Source organism: Balearica regulorum, chromosome 2, assembly GCF_011004875.1.
Source record: "Balearica regulorum gibbericeps isolate bBalReg1 chromosome 2, bBalReg1.pri, whole genome shotgun sequence".
Classification (NCBI taxonomy): domain Eukaryota; kingdom Metazoa; phylum Chordata; class Aves; order Gruiformes; family Gruidae; genus Balearica; species Balearica regulorum.
In genome coordinates, this window is record NC_046185.1 from 92,926,284 (window position 1) to 92,947,015 (window position 20,732).

Consider the following 20,732-nt stretch of genomic DNA (forward strand, 5'->3'; position numbering starts at 1 on the left):
CTTTATCCTAGAAAAAAAAAGCTGCTTCTTCAACTGTTACTTGCTGAATAACAATGCTAACTGCAATTGTATCAGTGCAGAAGGTGAGCTAATTGTAATGTTTGTGTAATAATTTGAATCTATTTTTAATTAATTAGTAATAATCTGTGTGAAGATCTCCTGTCCAGTCAGGAACAGGGGAACCACAGTACCTGGCTTTCAGAAATTGCAATAGCAGAGTCACAGTGTTGGTCCTGTGGTTTGTGCTGGTTTATCTATGGGATAATCATATTTCTCCTGTTGAGTATGCAGAGTGCAGTCTGGAAGAAAGGCTTGGGCTTTCATCCTGCAATTGACTCATTTGTCCAATTTTTGAGGAAGATTGCTATAAAAAAGACTCCCTGGTATATTTAATTTCTGAAATTTTGCAAATCACACTATTTTGTAAGCTTCCTTTATATATGAACACTTTTAGGGGATATGGAAATTATATAATTTTCATCCTTTAAAAAACAAGCGAAAATTGATGATAAATTCTAAATGGCTAATAACCAGAATTCCAATCAGTTCAGCAGTTGACAGAAAATCAAAATTCTGTCTTAATCCTGTGGTAAGGTCTGAATTCCTTCATTCCACATGGTTCTTATAGATGCACTCATATTCTTTACTTTTGGCAGAGTCAAATGACACAAAAAGGTACTGTAGTTCTCTTGACTTTACAGGAAATATTGGTAGTCTGAAAAAGACACTTCACATTCTTTAATAATGTTGCAGCAGCCTATCGTTTGTTTGACAGGAAACAGAAAATATTGAGATGCATATCTCAAGACTAGCGTTCCATTATTAAAAACCTACATATATGTGTTGAATATACAAGCTGCACTACTTAGGACTTTTGAAATTTGCTCAGAGCATTTTACAAGTGCATTTTCACTAACTTTCCTGCTTTCCATTTGGATGAGGTATCATCTGTCACCACTCAATCTTTTTTTTTTTTTAGCTATTAAAAAGGCATGTAATTTTAATTTTTGTGGCCCATTACTGTGCAGATGCCATTGGGCTTGCCTAGCCTGATTTCATGGTCTAAATTAGAATCCTTCTGCTTTTGAGGAGACTGTTGACCACTTTTGAGAAACACAGCCATCATCATCTAAAAATCAACATATGAAAATAAGTAGAAACAAATATTATTTAAAGTAACTCTACAGGGAGTAGAAATGGGTACACACATTTTCCAAAGCAATAGAGTGAACAAAATACGGAAATATGGTAAAATAATGCACAGCCTTCAACTGATAGAGTTGAAATTACAATTTCATGATCTCACTGAACCTGGGGCACAAAGAATCCCAAATAAGTAGAAAAATAGAATGCATTTAACCGTTACAGTCCTTTGGAGAATATGTAGTATTTGGATAGTCTCGATTATTTTTTTTATTATTGTTGTTATTAATAAACTAATTTATTTGGATGTATGCATTCCTTTAAAAAAAATTAAAAATAAAAAAGAAACAGCAACAAAAAAACTTGAGGGTGGTCTAAGATCTCTGTCTTCTTTATGTAACCTTTTGCATTTTGTGTTTAAGAACTGACATTCCAAATGATTTTCTTTGGCTTTATGCCTGCACCAAATACTGAAGCAGCAAATTAGGAATGCTTAAGAAGTCCAACAAAGAAAGATGTTTGCTGTGAAAGTGCAGCTAATGTGACACTTGCACTGGAAGCTTCCTAGCCTACTCAAACGATAAAAGATGACATGGGTCTAGGTGGTGTGAGGGGAGGGAATGAAGACTGGACGTACCATGTGCTGAGCTATATGTGTTTCTTGTGGCCAGTTATCTGTTGCTGTGACTATGCTGATACTAGCTTCAATTTCTATTCTAGGGGCTAACTTTGTTACTCGAAAAATTAGCCGATCGGTAGCAAAGATTCACCTCGGACAGCTGGATTGTTTCAGCCTGGGAAATCTGGATGCTAAGAGAGACTGGGGCCATGCCAAGGACTACGTTGAGGTAAGCTGTGGGCCACGTGCCTTTTTCTGAATCATCTTCGTGGTGGGGATAATGCTTATTGCTGTAACTTCAGGTCATGGTCCACGGAGGGCTATCTCGGGATGTTTTTGACTAGTGAGGCCTGTTAATTTTGTCTTGCTCTTGATTTCAGACTAGGGGATTTAGTAACACAGCAGTCTACTCCAGGCGTGACCTGAACAGAAAAATAAATCTTTGGGTTTACATTCCTTGACTGAATTCCTTGGGGGAGGGGGCTGACTATAAACTAGATCAATTTTAGAGTATTTGTCCTAATGTTTTGACAAATTTTATGGCCAATATTAAGATTGCAGCAAGATGCAATATGACCTGAAGTCAAAGATCCTGCTGGAGGTTGGTGGTCTTTATTATAATGAGGCAAGAATGATGTATATATTTATGATCAAAGATTATACATTGGAAAGAAGCATCACAACATAGTTGTGATGGCAGGTATTGCAATGCATGTGCCTGCATCTAGTGTATGAAATGTTTTTGTAGTTAGGATTTGTTTCTAATTTTATTCTATGCATCTACTTAAGTAGACAAACAAACAATACCCCTGTATTGTATTGCAAAGAGACATGAATGACCATGTAGGAAATATTATCTTTTTCCCAAGAGAGTTTTGTCCCCATTTTGGTGCTTAAAGATTTCCTGTGGTCATTGGACTATTTGTGTCTTTTAATAATTCCTTGCTGGGAAACCGGATTTGACTCCACCATTCATTGATGTAGTTTAAAAAGATGATGACTGTTTGTTTTGTTTTTCTTTATTACAAAGTAAGAAGTATTTACATAGGAAAAAGTCTGATTTGAGTTTTTATTGTAGGTTGAGATTTAAAAGTTAAAATAAATTTGAGCTCTCAAATCTTGTTTACAGTCAAAAAGAAACAACAAGAAAACAAAATTGTAATACCACAATATAAGCTTTTGTTCTAGATGATATTAAAAAAAGTAAACAGCCATATAACCTTGGTATCTAAAGGGTTACATCAAGTAAGCAAAGAAGGTAATTTTTGGCAGCCGTCCATAAATAAAGTTAGCTTTTGGTTCTGCTCTGCATTTGCATGTAAGATGGTAAGAGCACCATGAATGTTGTGACTATGCCTCCATGCCTATTGTTTTACATTTGTGGCTACAACATTAACTGAAGCAGTTAATCCAGTAAACCATCATCTTTTTAATGGATAAAACTATAGTCAAGAGCATTCATAAAGTTAGTTACCAAGTCTCAACTGAAAGGAAGTAAAAGATAAGCCAAATGAAATGATCAGTTGTATGAACATAATGAGCTTATTTGCTAACTGGCATTGGATATTCCATAAATACTTCAGCCATCTCATTCCAAGACAACTTGCACCAGATTATAAATTGTGGGATGAATTCTGATGTCTTCTTCCATAAGGGAAATCAAAAAAAACTCTCTTGTGCCTAGTGGGTCAGACCCTTGTCCTGTGTTCAAACCTTTAAAAACAAAAAGGAAATGAGAACAAGTCTATCCAGAAGAATGACTACCTTTCAAGGGCTTTGGCCTCCAAAAGGAATGTAGTTGTCCAAGGTCTACAGCACGAACACATGTTTGTTGTGTAAGTAGCATTCCAGACCTTTCAGCTAAATGTTTTGGGCCTGTCCCAAAATCTTCTGGAAAGAATTCCTCACTAAAATATAGTTCATCTTGAGTATTTCTCTTCCTGGAGAGGTACCCCTTCGGATGATGGGAGAGATATTATCAATTCTCAAATTCCCTGAATATCATGGAAATGTGGTTACAGGCAGCCTTCTAATGGCTAAAAAAGAGAGTAACTTTAAACTGGAAATAAACAATTATCTGAAGCTTTAATGGACTGGAAAGTAGGGCTTAGAGATTTAACGTTGTTCAAATAAATACGTAGTATGTTAGAAAGCATGATCGTATTTACAAGCATTTGGGGAGCTTCCTTAAGCATATGGCTGAACACAGGGATATATCTTATCCTCTCCATATGTACTTTTAAATCCCATCAATATTAATACAAGTAACACATGTGCGTATAGACTAGAATATGTACTGTGTTTTCTTTCTCCTTATTTCCTTATTAAGGATAATAATAAAACCATAAATACATTCCTTTTTGTTGTTTTATAAAACATTATGGGTCAATTCCTGATCTCATGAAAGCTGATGATCAAACTCCCATTGACTTTGTGGAGAGATTGTATCCTGTATGTATTGGAGTGGAGAACGTCTGGTGGTTACAAAGCACAAGCACAAGTCAGGACTCTTGAGCTTTGACCACATGCGTTCATCCAACTGCCACTGAGGTTTTGGACAAACGCTTCTATATACAGTAAAGCATGGAAGCATGGAAGCACGTGCCTGCACTGAAGCATGTAGGTGCCCACCAAGGGATGGGCTGCCAGCATGCTCGGTGTTAGCTGTGGGTTGAGCTCAGCTTTAGTAGCAGATGATTCAGAAGTTTGATGTTTAAACATAGGTTCATCTCAGGCGAGAATAGTTGGAATGGGTGTTTGATGAGGTTTTTGAGCTGGGACTTGAACTGCCACCTACGGGAACTGGAAATCAGGTATAGCAGCATTGTGCTTGTGAATGAAAACTGGAAAGTCTAACTCACTAGAATGAAAGGTTTCTGTTCAGTGTTTGAAGACAACAAAATAAAAAATAAGTAGGCAAGTTGTTGTTTTTTTTTTGGGGGGGGGGGGCATTATTAGTTTTATCCTAAAATTATATTAGCAACTCGTAATGTTTTTGCAGAAATTGCTGCTGCCTCTGACTCCCCCTTTCTCCTTTTTTACTCTACTGTGATCCAGCACGTGTCTCATGGGATAGTATTAGAGATGACGATCAATGCCACTGAGTTGGAAGAGGAAAAACAATATATCAGCGCTATTGATATACGAATCTTCTGTGCACTATTTTGTCTTGTGAGGGTAATTTATACCTTTTATTTGTTTCAGAAAGTTCTAGTAAACCATCTGCTAGGTATTTTCAAATATTAGTACAATATCAAGCCTTAGCAGTCTGACTCATTTCTATACCATTTATAAAACACAAGGCATCATACAAATTTCCTCAAGGCACTCACTCAAGAGTCTTATTTCAAATAAATAGATTCTCAGAAACATTTAATTTGAACCATTAAAAAAATGCCCATCAATCCATCACTAGTTGATTGGGTTTTTAATTTCCTACATGCTAAATACTGTGCTGTAAGTGTACACCTGCAACTGAAAGCTTAACTTGTTCTTTTGTTCTTGGGGATGTAATAGACACATTTATTTATAAAGATGTAAAGGGAAAGCCAACAAATAGAACACAGTCGTGTTGGAAAGTGGCTCTGGGAAAAGAGCAAATTCATATTAGATTTCCACATCTGAGACTTTTTCTTCCTTTCCCTTTGGTTTCCTTGTTATCACCCGCTGATGTTCACGTTGCCTTCTGCAGTTGCACTGCCCACACCTCAGTGCTGTGCAGAGAGCAGAAATACCACACTGATGAATGCTGTGGAAAAGCCTGTCAATATATATCTCACAAAAGTTAAAAAAAAAAAAAAGCAAACAAAAAACCCTCAAAGGTAACAGTTTTAATAGTCTTTAAGTATTTATACAGATCAGAAATATTTTCTTTTGCCTGCAATAGAAACCCAGCAGTATTTCAAGCAATAATTACAGAGAACTCACAATTGGGTCATAATTGGCTCCAATTCAATTAATTACATGTCTAGTCAAAAGCATAAAATTCAGCATGTGCCTAAATTCACAGTGAAATCAGGGACAATTTCATATTCTAAATATATGGCAATCAGCTGCCATTAATTTATATTTAAATAATGAAGAAAAAGGCAAAAAAAACCAGTTTATAAATAAGTAATATTGTAAGTTATTGTACCGTCCAACCTAGCGCATTAAGAAACTTTTTAAAGAGAGACTTTTCATTTTTTTTTTTTTTTTTTTTTTTTTTTTAAATTGGTAGTGGTACTGATTCATACTTCACTTTGTGATTAAAATGAACAAGAAAATGTGCAGTCATTTTTATTGTTTTAAACTATTTTGCGCATGTTGAAATTAAGATAGTAAAATCTAATGTACAGTGATGTCCTCTGCCTTTAAAAGTCCAGTCAGCATCACCTGGTCTTTTATTCATGATTCTTCTATTCACCATTCTAATAGGTAGAGATTGGCCCTTGGAGACAGCTGCTACCATTTCTGTTGTGGGAAATCCCTTTTTGTATGTTAGTATGTAGGTTTAAATACAAAAACTCTTGGCAGACAGAATTATTTAAAATTTTACTTTACTCTTGTGCATAAGAAAAAGATTCAGCCAGCGAGGCCGTTGGCCAAGGCATTTCTAGCTCTGTTTTGTTGTTTTCTTGGAGTGTTAAGGTTATGTTATCTTCTGAGATACATTTTAACTTAGTCTGATGAGACTCAAAGTTTTTTCTGACAATATCCTTTCACCAGCCCAGAGGAATACTTGCTTGTGAGAGTCTTGCTGTGTTGAGGATCATTGGTTATAAAAGGAAAGTCAGTTGTATCTGTCTGTGTAACCATCAATACCTCATATAGTTATGAGATTGGCTCATGAACTTAAAGGCATGCTTTTAAATGAGGATTACCCTTTTGTTATGGACTGAAGTGAAAAATGTTTTTTTCCTTCTTACTGCTTAGTTTTTATCGTCAAAGTTAATCACTTCCAACAAAAGTTAAGAAATAATTTTAAACCCTTAATGCTGGACGACTTTGAGTATGAGGGCAAAGATTTTTGAGCCATCCAGATACTCATGAGTATTTCATGTATTTCCAGATAAGAACTTTTTCTTTCCATTGGCTTGCTTGAGCTTGGCTCTGTTAAGCCAAACTGATCTTAAAATTATATCCCATCTGCTCTGATGTGACGATCTACTGAACTGATTATTTTATTGCTACCATCTAGGTGAAGTAATTGTAAGAGCAGCAGGGCTTGTATGAACCTTTAGTAGAAAGGTTTGATAGACTGTGCTCCTTTGTCTGGAACAACTACTGAACATTCATAAAACTCTTGGCAGGTACTTGCTGAAGCAACACCTTTTCTAGAAGCATGTGTATCAGAGACAATGACTATTCCACCTTAGTTTCTTTCTAATAGCTTAAAAATCTGTTGCCCTTTTTTTATAAGATGTAGAAATAAGCCTTGTGCTGAAATGCTTTTTGAGAAAGCACCAACTTCCTGAAGGAAGTAAACACTTATCAAAGGCAGAATAATCTTTGATTTCCTCATTTAAACATTGGACATGTGGAGGTGTGATGTGTCCAGGATAAAGGAAGTCACATTTGACCATGGTAGTATGTTCATGCAAATACTGATCCAGTTCTCCGGATACAGCCAGTGTACGTGGCCACAGCACTAATAACAGGGCTCAAATGAAAGATGCCAAATCGCTTTGTGAAGTTCACATGGCACTGACCCGCAGACGCTGGCATTTGCAATAGAGCCACTTCTTCGTGACACATGAGAGTGCTGGGACAGCAAGGTCCAAGAAGAAGTAAAGATCATCTTTCCTCTGGTTGAGTCTATACGGAAAAGACATAGATAAGTAGATTGCCAGAGTAAATTCATGATGCCATTGTTTTAGTAAATTGTTTGCACACGTTGCACCTTAACTGAAGTGCTCCAACCTTACAAAAGAGTTCAAGTCTTGACATGAGGTGGTAGACGGGGTCACTGGCCACAAAACAGGCATCTCCCTGGCATGTCTCATGCAGAATCAAAATAGGGTCCTGTGAGACCCCATTGTGATTTCTCTATATATATATTTCTGTCCAGGTAGGCTCCATCAGGCTCCCTGGGCTCAGTAAGGTGTCTGTGGTCCATCCCACTTGACTTCTGTCTTCAGAAACCACTCTTAACTCCCTGGTTTTAGTTAAGAACTTGAGTTGGACTGAAACATTTTCTCCAAGGCTTATTCTGAGCAGTACCAAAATGAACTGTTACAAATGATAAGCATATAGTGAAGCTCTTCTCAGTGTACATTTCTTCTCCATTGTCCCATGCAAGCAGGGAAAATGTTGGTATTTCAATAATAATATTTTCTTTCAGTTAGAGCATGATTTTGTAGCAGCAAAATGTAGGTATAATTCTCAAACACCTTCTTTCAGATTTTGAAAATACAGGCAAACCTTCCCTTATGAAGAGAGAACATGCTTTAGAACAACTGTGATAGTAGAAGTTTTCCTTTTTTCATGCCAAATGAAAGCTTACATTTTTGTAAATAAGGCTGCACAATGAAAGAGCTTAAAATACATTTCTTTCAGCATGTGTAGTTTAGATTAGACTTCTTGACTATTAGAAGTAGTTGCAATTCCCAGCAGAATAATGCACTATCATCTTAATTTCACACATATAGATGATGTCTCCATTAAGAAAAAAACAAAACCAAATTCTTCATGTTTTTTTGTTATAAACCTCCTGAAATGCTGAAATTTGTAAATAATGTGATTCTAAACAACTGCAGCGTAAGTGGGAAAATTCAAACATGCTTTAAACACGTACACGTACACGCACCCACACTCCCCACCTGTGTATATATATGTGAATGTATTTATGTTTCTATTCATGCATAGATGATTTTGTGGAAGTTATTTTCAATTTCATGTATTTTAAGAGGTGCAGATATATGCTATTTTCTCTTTAAGTTTGGTATGATTGCTGATAAGAGATCGAACAAGAAAGTACGTGCTTACAATAGACATGAATGTTCCCCACATTTAAAACATAAAAATGAGGGAAAAAAAGGGTTTTAATTACAGTATGTAGGTGTTCTGTCTAATGCACATCATATGGTATTGATTTCCAGCAGCAGTGCCTACTGTAAGTGTTGCTCTTAGAACTTTTCCTTTCAGAAAACTATTTTGATCTATTTCAGAACTACAACACCATTTCTCTCTCTTGATTTCATTGCAGCTATTTTTTATGTGAGGGGAATATAATAGTAAAAAAGACTTTTTTCTTATTTACATAAATTTTCCTTTAGCTTTATTTTTCACCAGTTTTGTGTTTGACCTATTAGCATTTTTAGGCTTTACAAAGCCAAAAAGAGTGCTTTCCTCAGCAAAACCATCTGGTTTAGTTTCCTGTGCCTCAACAATGATATGTGTATTATTATCAAGGCCACCCCGGTGGTTTTCTAAGTGGTCTTGTTACAGCGGTGGTCTTACGATTCAGTTGGAGTGATGGAAAGGTTAGACTAAGGCTTCTTTCAAGTATAAGGTTTCCAGATTGATAAATTATGTATTGTTGTCATATTTTTGAGACTGACCTATTATGCCATTGTAGCGCGAATGCAGTATCTCTTCAAATAACACAACTACAGGAGTCCTCCTGACAAATTCTGCTTTTGCAGCATGTTCTTCTTGCAGAATACCAAATTAAGGCACTTTTCAGAAGTAACTTTAAATGCGTGCTGTGTTCCTATGATTTTAGTTTTCTGCTCTGTCTGGCAACATGTGGAAAAAGAAGTAAAATTATGACAGAGTCCATGTTTAGGAGCTGTACTTGTACTTGTGACAGGATCAGAAGAAAACATAAGGGTGCCAGCAGAGAAACTGTATAATGCAGTACACATACCGTCATTGCAGTACCACGTCAGTGCACGCTGCAGGACAATGTTTACTCATTAGCAGGTGGCAATGTAACACCAGGGTGAAAACAAAGCAGACTTTTTCAGAAAAGGTCTGTTCCACCTTCCAGTCGGTCTTGTCATGGTTTTAAACCTGGGGCAACCGCAGATGAGACTGTGGGAAAGAGATGAATCTCACGAGGGAGATGGAATTGCCTGGAGCCGAGGAGCGAGCACACCAGACAGCCTGCTCGAGGCTCCAGCTGTGCCTGGAGGGAAACCACTGCCCCATCGTGGGATGGAGCATGTTCACCGTAGGGTGAATCTTCACAAAATTTAACAGCAAAGGTCTCACAAGGCTCTCTTCAGTGTGTGTAAACCATGGCTTTTTAATGTTGGGGTTTTTTTTTCCATTTTAGTCCACACAAAGTTTATGAATTGGGCAAATTCAGGAAAAATTTGATGGGAATGTTCTCATAAACATTCTCTAGACCTCTGCGTGCAAAATTTCAAATACTTACTGTACCACAAGGAAATCTCGAGTTCATGAGAAAATTTATTCAGGTTTATGGGAGAGTTAACAGAAATGAAATGTATTCTTTACACTTCCGTTGATATTTTTCTTTCCTTTCTTTGCTCTTTTTCCCATTTGGGGGGGCGGGGAAGAAAAAAAAATCACAAACCAGGTGTGTCTACCTTTGAACTCAGAATTTTTTTATTCAGTCAGATGGTATTTGGCAACATTTTAAAGAACAGGAAGCAGCATCTTTTATTGGCAAATTTTAGGCAACATTAATAACAGGTACTGCTACCAGCCCCACCTGTAATAACCCAGATAGTTTCTCTTTATTAACTAATCTATGATTTACAGATTTATTTGAATCTTAGAGTAATGCACCACATTCTGAGAAAGCTGTATAGCATAGTTGGTTTTAATTTTAATAAGGGAAAGAAATCCCTCAAAACAGATCATTAAAATTTAATAAGGACATTTTTAAAACCCCATAATGGTTCAATTTACACTGGAAGTCAAAAATAGTTAATGGTGTTGTTATGTCTGTGTGGTAACATCCTCACTATACAGTAATTGTTTTCATTTGAAATTAAGCCAGTAAAACATCATGGGCAGTGCATTCCCAGAATCAAAGTTTTTAGCCTTCCAACAATTTCAGGTTATTCCACTGAAAGAAGAAATATTTCAGAGGATAAATTAAAATGTCAGGGCTCACTTTTATTGTACTCTAGCTGTTAATATTCTGTGTATTATTAAGAAGACTGGTTATCAGCAGAGTGACTGTTCTTTCCTGATCTGGGTATGGAAAAAAAATACGATTTTTTTGTTTGTTTGAGTGGGAAACATTCCCCAAACCCACAGGGTGCACTTAATATGCCACTTTTAGTTTTAGCAGAAATACTTGAATTTTAGCTGTAGGTGTTTTGGGATGAAGCCTTGACCTAATAACCAACATTAATGGTCCAAAGATAGAGCAGCTGAACTTTCCAGTTGGCCTTCTTTGGCCGACATTAAGCTTCCCCTGGGGACGGTTGACTTGGTTACCAGGTTAAGTATGTGAAGAAAGCTTATTGCTGTCATGTGCTTGACTCCTCTCTCTCTTCCTCTCAAAATCCACGTGATTTCTGCAACAAGAGCAATTGTTTGTTTCCTCGGGGGTGTGAGAAGCGTTACATTTGGAAGGTAGGTGAGCGACGTTGGTGTTTTCTTATCCCCCATCCCCAGCCAGCTCAGCAGCGTGGCTGGGATGGTTTTGCCTGCAGGCATGGAAGAGGAGAATAAAGTAAACGGTGGATCCCCGACATTGTCCCGTGCCTGCAGCTTACATGAGGGCTGTGCAAAACAACTGGCAGTTCCCTCAAACCCTCCCAGTGCTTCCTCCTTTGTGCAGGTCGGGGCTGACCGATGCAGGGGAGCCCGGCAGCTGTCCTTCCCCGCATACCCTGGGGATGCACAAGGCAACTCGTGGTCCTAGCAACCTTGGTGGCCATTTCATTGCTTCTTGTGAAATAGGGATTTTGGTGGTGTTTCTTAAGTGAGTAGGCCCACGTATCTGCTTTCTACATTTTCTGTTGTGCTGTGGGACTAAAGGTTTTCTGGTATTATATTTGAGGAAGCAAAAGTAGGGGATCCCCGACTATTCACATGAAAAGTTGCCTGTCTGCAAGGACAAATTATTAGGGTTCTTTTGTAGAGTTGAATGCAGGCTGGGCACATTTTGCCTAGCCTAGTCTCTCTTGTTCAATGGCACGAGAAAAGCAGGGCGAACTCAGCCATCTGAAACCTCAAAGAACCGGGACCTGCAGCTTGGAGCCCCTGCTGTGACCTGTTGCCTGAAGTGCTGGGTCCATAGGAGTGTTGGGTGTTGAGCCGACTTCTTGTTGCACCAATGTTATTTACATTCATGTTGTTTTTATATTAAAAGAAGAGGCACCTTTATGAAAATATGCTTACTCGTTAACAAGCTTTGTACATCTTGGAAGCTGATATTTCTAGTGCAGGTTGTGCATTATTATTTCTTGATCTGTAAATAGGTTTGATTTTTTTTTTTTTAATATCAAAAGAGGTTTTCTTTCTTCCAAGTGCACTTTACAGATTTCTTTAAAGAACAGTAAATTGCATTAGTAGAGCATTAATTCCTACTTCTGCCTTTAACTCTATCAAGTGAGATGTTACTCTACACAGTAACAGTTTATCAAGGCAACCCTAATGCACCAGGCGCACATGTTGCTTTTGACAGAAAGGTTGGTACAAATCATACAATCTTACTGCTCTGTGCCTTATTTTACAAGAAAAAGTAATGCTTTGTGTTGCTAATGCAGTATTTTTTCCTTATGCAATACAGGCATATTTTCCCCCTCACCATTAATTTATTATGCTGCATTTATTTCCAGACAAACCCTACTTTTCTGTATCTGGTGGGAATTTCTTTCTTCCTCTGAGGTGTTTTAAATTCAACAAGCATCAGGTTTTTAATATATCACATTCATTTTAAAGGGGAAATAATTGACAAGGGAAAAATATTTTAAGTATACCCTTTTTGTTTTATTGCCAGCATTATTCCTGATATCCAAGGTAGATATATATTAAAAATACTGCCAGTTTAAAACCGTTCATCTCTCAGATTACAAGCAGATCTCAAGTTATTGGAAAGGTGTCAGGAGGCACGAGCTAGGATGGTCTGTAGGCTACGTGACAGATTAAGATGCGATAGGTCTGTCTCCTGACAAGGGAAAGCCCAAGAGGCGCTTGATGCCGGTGGGCACTGCCCCTCTCACCACCATCATCTCCTGGTTGCTGGCAGCCTTGCTCTCAAACCCCTGTGCCAAGAGGAGGTGGTATTTTAAGTGCCATATTCAGGCTGCAGCCTGGAAATCACCACTGCCCCTGTTTGTGCATGTTCCATGTATATGTTTATTTGATGTTTTATTTCAGCCCATAATACCTCGTAAACCTTTTCCAGTGACTCCTGTGCCATAACCATGGCATGCACCACTGGAATGTGGCTTTCCGAAGCGGTAGTACTGGAAGCAGAAATGATACTGGTTTGCAAGGAGGAGCCTGCCATGGAGCAGGGCCCAGCAGTGCTCTGCTTTCCAGAAATGCCAAGGTGGAGCATGAAGGAGCTGGTCTTCCAAGGAGCTTTTCCAGTCTAAATGTACTATCTAGTACCTCATCTCTAGGAGTTTTTTGGGTTTTTTCTTTTTAAAGTAATTCATGAGGAGGTAACAATTTAGAACTGGTGTTGGCTGGAGGTTTATGTAAGTTCTTAGGGTCCGAACACACTTAACGTAACACTTCATTAATGTACAGCATTTTAATGGCATCTTACAAATACGGGTGCTAAGAAAACATTTTAGAAAATACTCTATTTGATCCAGATAGCAATAAAGGGTGAGAGCACGTGTGTGAAGCGCACAAGCCCCAAGAGGACTGCAGGGCTGCGCGTTCCTTCCCTGCCCTCCGGGCAAGCCTGAGGACCGAGCATGCTGCAAACCAACTGCAGGAACTTGTTTGGAGTGAAATCTCGTTCTAATAATACGATTGTTGACCTCAGTAGGACTTGACTTCATCCATTGCATCTTACATTTATGCATGGGGAGGTGGAGGCTGTCAGAAGAGAAAGAGGCTCTGTGCCTGCACAGAGTTACTCAGTACACCTGTGATAGGGACAGCCACAATTTGGCTCTAAAAGTGACCTCAGGAGACATTAAAATTCCATCTAACGTGTTACCAATATAAACAGGAAGCGTAATAAAGAGTTTTCACCTGGTCCACACTGTGCCAGTTTTCAGCCTCAAGTATGACAGAACGATGAAATTGGTGCACAACTGCCCACTCCTTGTAATTAAGTAAATTAGACTTTCCTCAAAGAAGGCCTTTTTGTTGCCGATTTTCATGAGGTCACATCTAAAGAAGGGCAGTGTAAAACCAACAAGGCACACATGTAAAAGTGTAGCTGGCAAAAGAACAAGTTTGAGTAAAAAGTCCACCTAAGACGAAAGTAAATTAATCATCATTGTTACCACATTCAGTTTGGAGTGATTACAGAAAATAGTGTTAAATAATAGCAGAATCACGCACATTTGACATTTACTTTTAAAATGCACTATGTGGTAAAGAAAAAGAAACCTTGGTTCCCTCAGTTTCATTTATTCATATGAGGTTTGTAAACAAATTGTGTAATGAAATTGCATGCTGATGATAGGCATTTAGTTACACTTATTTGTAGCAGCGTGATCATTTAAATACAATGCAGCATAAACATTTCAAATTAGGGGGAAAAAAACCCAAATTCTGAAAATGCTATCTTAACAATGTCTTGAATAATTGTTTATGTTCTGGAGTTGCTTGTAAAACTAAGTTGACTCCTAACTAAGCTGATTGATAGTTTTTATTAGTAGTATCTTAAAGTGATCCTTTTTGCCTAGATATGGGGTTTCACTGGGATGCTGGTTCATATAAAGTCTCTTTCACTGAAACAGCCTACTAACATGTCAGTGCAAATTCCGGGTGTGTTGGTACTAGAAAGTACTGTGGGAGCTTACAGTGTTATTACACTTTCTTGGAAGGAAAAATCACAACCTTTTGTATTTCATGAAAGCAGATAAAAGCTAGAAAATAAAACTGCCTGTAAACAAGAATAAAATGGTGGTGGTCGGGCTCAGGGTGAAAGCTAGTATCTGGAATCCCACCCAGAACCAGCTCTGCAGCAGCTAAAAAGAGCACTGTCTGGCAGAGAAAAGCAAATTTATACTCAAGAGGAGCAGAGCTGATGGTGGTATGCTACATTCTCCTGTGGGGAGGTGTGGGGGCAATACAAGATGAAAATTCAGACCCTAGTTGATAAGGGAATGCTGTGTTCTCATCACCTGCTCTTGGGTCAAGGTGAACGGCCAGCGGTCACTGTGCTTGATTCTGCCTGTGAAAGGAGCCAGAAATTCTCCAACCTGAGTGGGGCACAAAACAAAAATATGCATAGAAAATAGCAAATATTTACATTAGATGTTGACAATCTGTTTTCTCACAGAGTGAAGAGAGATGAGGGAAGGATGTGTTCAGTACAACAGTTTGACTTGAGAATTGTCCTTAACATTAATTTGACTTCTACTCCTGAAACTAAAAGGAACTGGCTCTGTAGGATCCTATTTACTGACATATGAATATTCTGCATTTCTGCAAAATTGTTAATTTTGTATTGAGCACGGAGAGCCAGCTCAGCCTGGCCACCCAGTTAGGGGACAGGACAACAAACACAGGTTCCCTGTGTAGCCTACCAGTACAAAACGGCCTACCAACCTACCATTGCTAAAATAAATGCATCTTTTTTTTACAGATGATAAAACTAATCAATGTGACACAGATTAAACTGAGAACACCCATGTACTTGCATGTCAATTAGCAGAAGACCCAAGTCATCTTAAGCTAGATGGTCATTTGAATCCTACTGCTTACCTGCTTGGTGGCAAAGAGCACATCTGGACTGTGGCCTTAACACACACAGGCATCTGACCAACCAAGTATGGTAGACCTTTCTTCCAGATTTCACCCTGAAACTTAAAAATTAACACATAGATGTCATTTTTACTTATGTCTTCAATCACCTGATTTTAGTGTTTTTAAAGATGACCTGCGTAATATTTTCATACCAGATTTGTGTCGTCTTCTGCTTTCTAACACTTACAGACGCCTTGGGGCAAGCCGGCATGTGCACGTACGGGTTGCTGGTCCCTCTGTCTTGTGTTACAGGGAATAACAGGAGTACAAAGATCTGTCCTCTCAAGGCTTTATGTGGGGACTGTTGAGGTAGCATCTGAGGTGTTACTGAAATTTTAATAGCAACAGGTGCTGAGTCCTTAACAAAAACATTCTTTCTGCTAGAGGCTCTCTAGGCATTGGAGGCTGATAGGTGTCAACAAATAAGACGTGCTAGTTTGTTTAGACTAAAAGTTTTTTGCTTTTCAGTTGCTGGAACTTCACTCTTTCTTTTTTTTTTTGATAGAGTCATAAATCCTCTAGTTCCCACAGTTGGAACAACAACAACAACAAAAACTGAATTTCGGTTGGTGAAAAGGAAGTACAAGGGAGGGAGAAATCAGAGTATTTGCATTTTTAACAAATCTATTTAAAGGAAAACAATAAAATTGTTTTCATTAGAATTTTCAAGATATTGAGTTTCTTTCTGTGTACACACAACAGGAATTAACTGGAAGTAACTACAGTAGTATTCAGAATAAACTTGCCGAGTCATCTGTCCAACAGCATTTGAATTAAAACAGAACAAGAAAAGGGCCTAAGAGACTAAGCCTGCCCATAGAAACAAAGCTTTATACCTTGAGCAGATTGGATTTGTTATTCAGTGGTTCCTATTATTGTGATGTTTGTTGCTTTATTTAGATGAACAGTTTGGCTCTGGTTGCCTTTATTCTCGCAGTCCAAAAGACTTGACATGCTGCATGCCGTGCATGGTACGGTTAGAAAGGGAGACCTGCAAAAGGACATCCACCCAAGGCGAGTTGGCAGACAATAGCAGAACATCCTTTTCTTTGAAAGCGACTCATCAGGAAAGCATTGGTCCTGCCTCTCTGTATTTAGCTGAATGCAGATGAGAGGCATGATTAACACTAATGAGTGACCAGGGATTTATTGTTTACTTAGAGATAAGGCATGGGCTTCCTTCGTTGGCACTTTCTGCCAAATAGTTTGATCCTAGTTCACTAAGCCTTTTATTATTTGTTGTTGCTTTTTTTAGTAGTGGTGGTTGTTGTTGCTTTAAGTGATTTCTTTCACCAAAATCTTTTCACCACTTGGACTTTTTTTCTTTTATTTTTAGTGCAAATTGTCTGAGCTGTTTGTCATTTGGGCCACAGTACTATGGAGGTCCTTTACGTGCATCACATGTTCTGCATCCAACAGTGCTTTTTCTGTTCAGTGCTTGCCCTCCTCCCCAAAGCTGAAATAAATCAAAGTAGGTTGAGACTCAGTCGCAATAAATCAAGACCTGTCCAAAACTGGAGCCTGCCCAGTCAAAATGTCATAGCTTGGCTTTCACTGAGGATTAATTAAAGGCCTGATATAAAGCCCAGATGTGCTTCAGGAGAGTAGCAAACTGCCTGGTGGTGGCTGTACTAAAACCCAAGTCTCCCCATGAATCTGCCCACCCAAGAACATGGAGGAGGATAAGGCTGAGGAAAAGGCAAAACGGGAGGGGAGGAAAGAAGTAATCTGAATCAAGCATGATTTTATAGCATCTATGTTGGTGGAAAACAAGACGAGCTCTATGCTAGAGCACCTCTGAAAAAATACAAAGCATGCGTGTGTATACTTCTAACACCGACAGAGAACATAATTGTTAAAATGTTCAACATTAATCAGGAGTGGGATAAAACTAACACAGCGAGTGAACTTTTGCACTTTTTATGGTCAAAATATATATATATATGTGTGGCATGCCTAGTGACTGAGTTTGCTCAGTGCCTGTTTTACATTAAATCCCTGAAAGTCATCTTGACTAAAATAGTTTAGCTGAAGATTCCTGAGGCTCTGGTAGGGACAGATATGGAAATGTGCATGTATCTAAATTCAGTGTATTTGAATACAAATATGTGAAATACATTTAAATTGCATGCTGCTTGCGTTATGGCATTTGTAAATCTCCAACTTCAGTTCCGGAGATATAGAGTAATTCAATTGAACAGTGCGTATGGAATGACCCCTTCTTAAAAAGTGATGGGCACTGGAAGAGTGTTGAAGCTCGGTTGTAGGACACAGCATATTTTGCAGGCATAGAAATACAATTTCTTGGGGAAAAAATTAAAATAATAGTATCTGATTGTTTATATTGAAATTAAATAGTTCACCTGAATAAGATTAATCCAACATTTATTTTCATAATTGGTTTCAGTTTATTTGAATTTGTTGTATGTAAGTAATGAATATGCATACATGCTCTGATGAGATGCAGCGTTAAAATTTCATAGACCTGGACAAGTGGTTCTGGGATGGCAGGAGAGACCCACCGAGCAGCGCTGGGCTGCCCTATGCTCTTCAGTCTGGTGTAGTGATAGATATGTAGTGAGTCACTACTAATATAGCAGTCAGTTGTGATGCTCTGGATATTCTTAGGCATGGGATGTTCCTATGCATATATATGTATAGACTTGTGTATTCATTTACTTATATATATCTTTTTAGAAATGTGACATCCTTTCTAGTCTCTCCTTGGCCCAGAATAAATGAGTGCCACCTTGCAAAGTAGGCAGAAAAGGGTGAGATAAGGAGCTGGACAAGAGGGGTAGATTAAGGTCTTATTTCTGTAAAAAATATGCCAAGAGTATAACAGTTCTTTGTTAAGGCCCCCAGAAGTTCTGATGAAAGCCAGGGTTTGAGGGAAGTTCAGTGCCAGGCTTCACAGTCCTGTTGCCTCTGTGGCTTGTCCTTGTTGCATGTGACAGATGCACATTCGTGCCACCTTGGCAAAGCAGAACCGTGACGAGCCCTGCCTGTAACACATATGTGAGATGCCTAGCGATTAACAGGTTTTGCTCTTCAGCAGTCCCTCCTCCTGCACAGTGAGGAGAAACTCGGTGATCCTGATACCTTTCCTCTGCAGAGTCATTGTGCCTCAGAGCTCCTTGCAATGCTGGTTGTGCACACGCTCTTCCGTAGCTCACCAAAGGACAGCTTGTGTTAGATTGTCTCATGCATGGTCCTGTCTCTAAATGAGCCCCCAGCATTACTCTAGCTACCTGCAAGCTCCCCGCTCATATCTAGAGTCTTTTGGCAAAGGTCCTTTGTGTTTTCTGCACAGTCTTGATTTTGAGACGCTCCCCATTTTCTTCATCGGACTTCACCTACGCTGTCCTCCTCATACTCTACTTGTTTCAGTAGCAGTTCTTTTTTAATTCTGGTCTCTTGCATGCTCCCAGGTGATGTTGCTTTATGTCTTTGATGTGTTCGTCATACCTGTTTTAGATGACAGACCCTTCATGGATGTGACTCCTGTTGCTGCTATTATTGTCACTAGTTACAGGTGCTAAGGTAAGGAAGCGTGCCAGGACTTTTAACTGGCAGCTTCTCAGGGATTGTTGAGGAGAAGTTCTCTGTCATGTTGCAGTGGTTGTTAGTGTCAGGGAGCAGCAGGAGCAGGGCTGCACCATGAGGGGGACAGGCTGTGTGCTGATGGTGACCCCAGCACAGGCAGTGCCCTCACCAACCAGGGCACAGCCCTGCAGCATCGCAGCTGGATGGGCAGAGCTGGGTGCAGGTAACAAGGTCCCATCGACAGCTCTAGCCAAGGTGAGGTGATGAATCGGGTCCGGATCCCATCCAGGGGGTCCAGTCAGGAGCAACAGAATTGGCTGGAGACCATCCAGGAGAGCCAGTGAGTAACCAGGACAGCAGGAGACAGGACGGGGCCACGGTATGCCTGCAGCACAGCTCAGGCAAGATTTGGGTGTCTGGGCCTGGATTGAAATGGAGCCCCTGTACCCATGGGTAGAGTGAGCCCTGACAGTGTGCCTTCAGTGCAAGAAGGGAGAAGAGGACACTTCTTGTGGAGCACTTGTGCAGTGATGGGAAGGAACCACAACCACTGTACACTTATTTTAGCTAAACTACAATAAAATGTAACTGGAGGTAGAATGGGAAGAGTCTGGAGTTTCATTTTAATTGAAGTAGGGGGTTGACCCAATTAACACCAAATTACAGTGTTTCTGTGCCCCAGAATATTGGGTGGTGGAGAGAAGCCCCGTGCAAGAGTTCCCTCTGGAGACAGGGAGCCGGCATGCCTTGCAGGGCCGCTTGCTGTGGGAACAATAGGTGGCTTTCAGGCGGCCAGCCTGGCCCTGGTGCTCCAGCTCCCCTCTCCTCGCAGGGGCTGCTGTAGAGTCATATTTGGGAATGCATCACTGTGCGGGGGAACTCCTGGACCAGAGAGCACTGGAGGAGAGAAACTTACTGCTTGCACAGGGAGCTAGGTGTTGTGACACCAGTACTGCAGAGCTTTACAAGACAGAAACACGTACAAGAAGCTCCACTGCGGTCTTTCCTCATGGCTATATCGTTTTCAGTCTGTAATTTCCTATAAAAATTTCACCATGGGTTTAAATTTAGCAAAGCCCATCAAAGTCTGGGAACTTCTTAACATTTTTGTTTGTAACAAATTTTAACAAAGTTCAGCCTTTGAGCCAGGATTAGAAAACACTGAGAAGGCTGTGCTAAATTTAAAAATCTGCTTTACTTTTAAATGCCTTTGCAAGCTGTTACTTCTGAATGTGAACTATGCCTTTGCTCTGTGTGTGTGTAAAGAGAAAAAAAAAAAAAAAGATTTTAAAGGCTAAGTGGTTAAAAATTTACAATTAGCTACTGTACATGCTCAGGAGCTTCCCTAGCTTTCCCCTCAACCCGTTTTCTTTATCTCCTGGGTGGTCCCTACCATCCCTGTCCGTTCTTCTAAGACCCCACCCCGCCTTTTCCCCACCTCCGCTCTCCCTGTAAAGGGGGCCCTCTCATCCCAGTCACCGTCCTTCCTGCTGGGAAGGCTGAGACCGGTTTGGGAGCCAGCCAGTGATGTTCTTTGTTTCCAATTTGCAGAACCAAAGAGAGACAAGTGGTA

The 20,732-nt window shown here is 39.5% G+C and overlaps 1 protein-coding gene across 2 annotated transcripts in view; it reads left to right on the top strand.

The window, feature by feature from the left end:
- GMDS (GDP-mannose 4,6-dehydratase) overlaps positions 1-20,732 on the top strand; it is a 432,191-nt gene that overhangs the window by 200,458 nt on the left and 211,001 nt on the right. For both annotated transcript variants that reach the window (XM_075744931.1, XM_075744932.1), the window contains exon 7: positions 1,864-1,991. In XM_075744931.1, the coding sequence (XP_075601046.1) occupies positions 1,864-1,991 (128 nt within the window). The remainder of the gene's footprint in view (positions 1-1,863; positions 1,992-20,732) is intronic.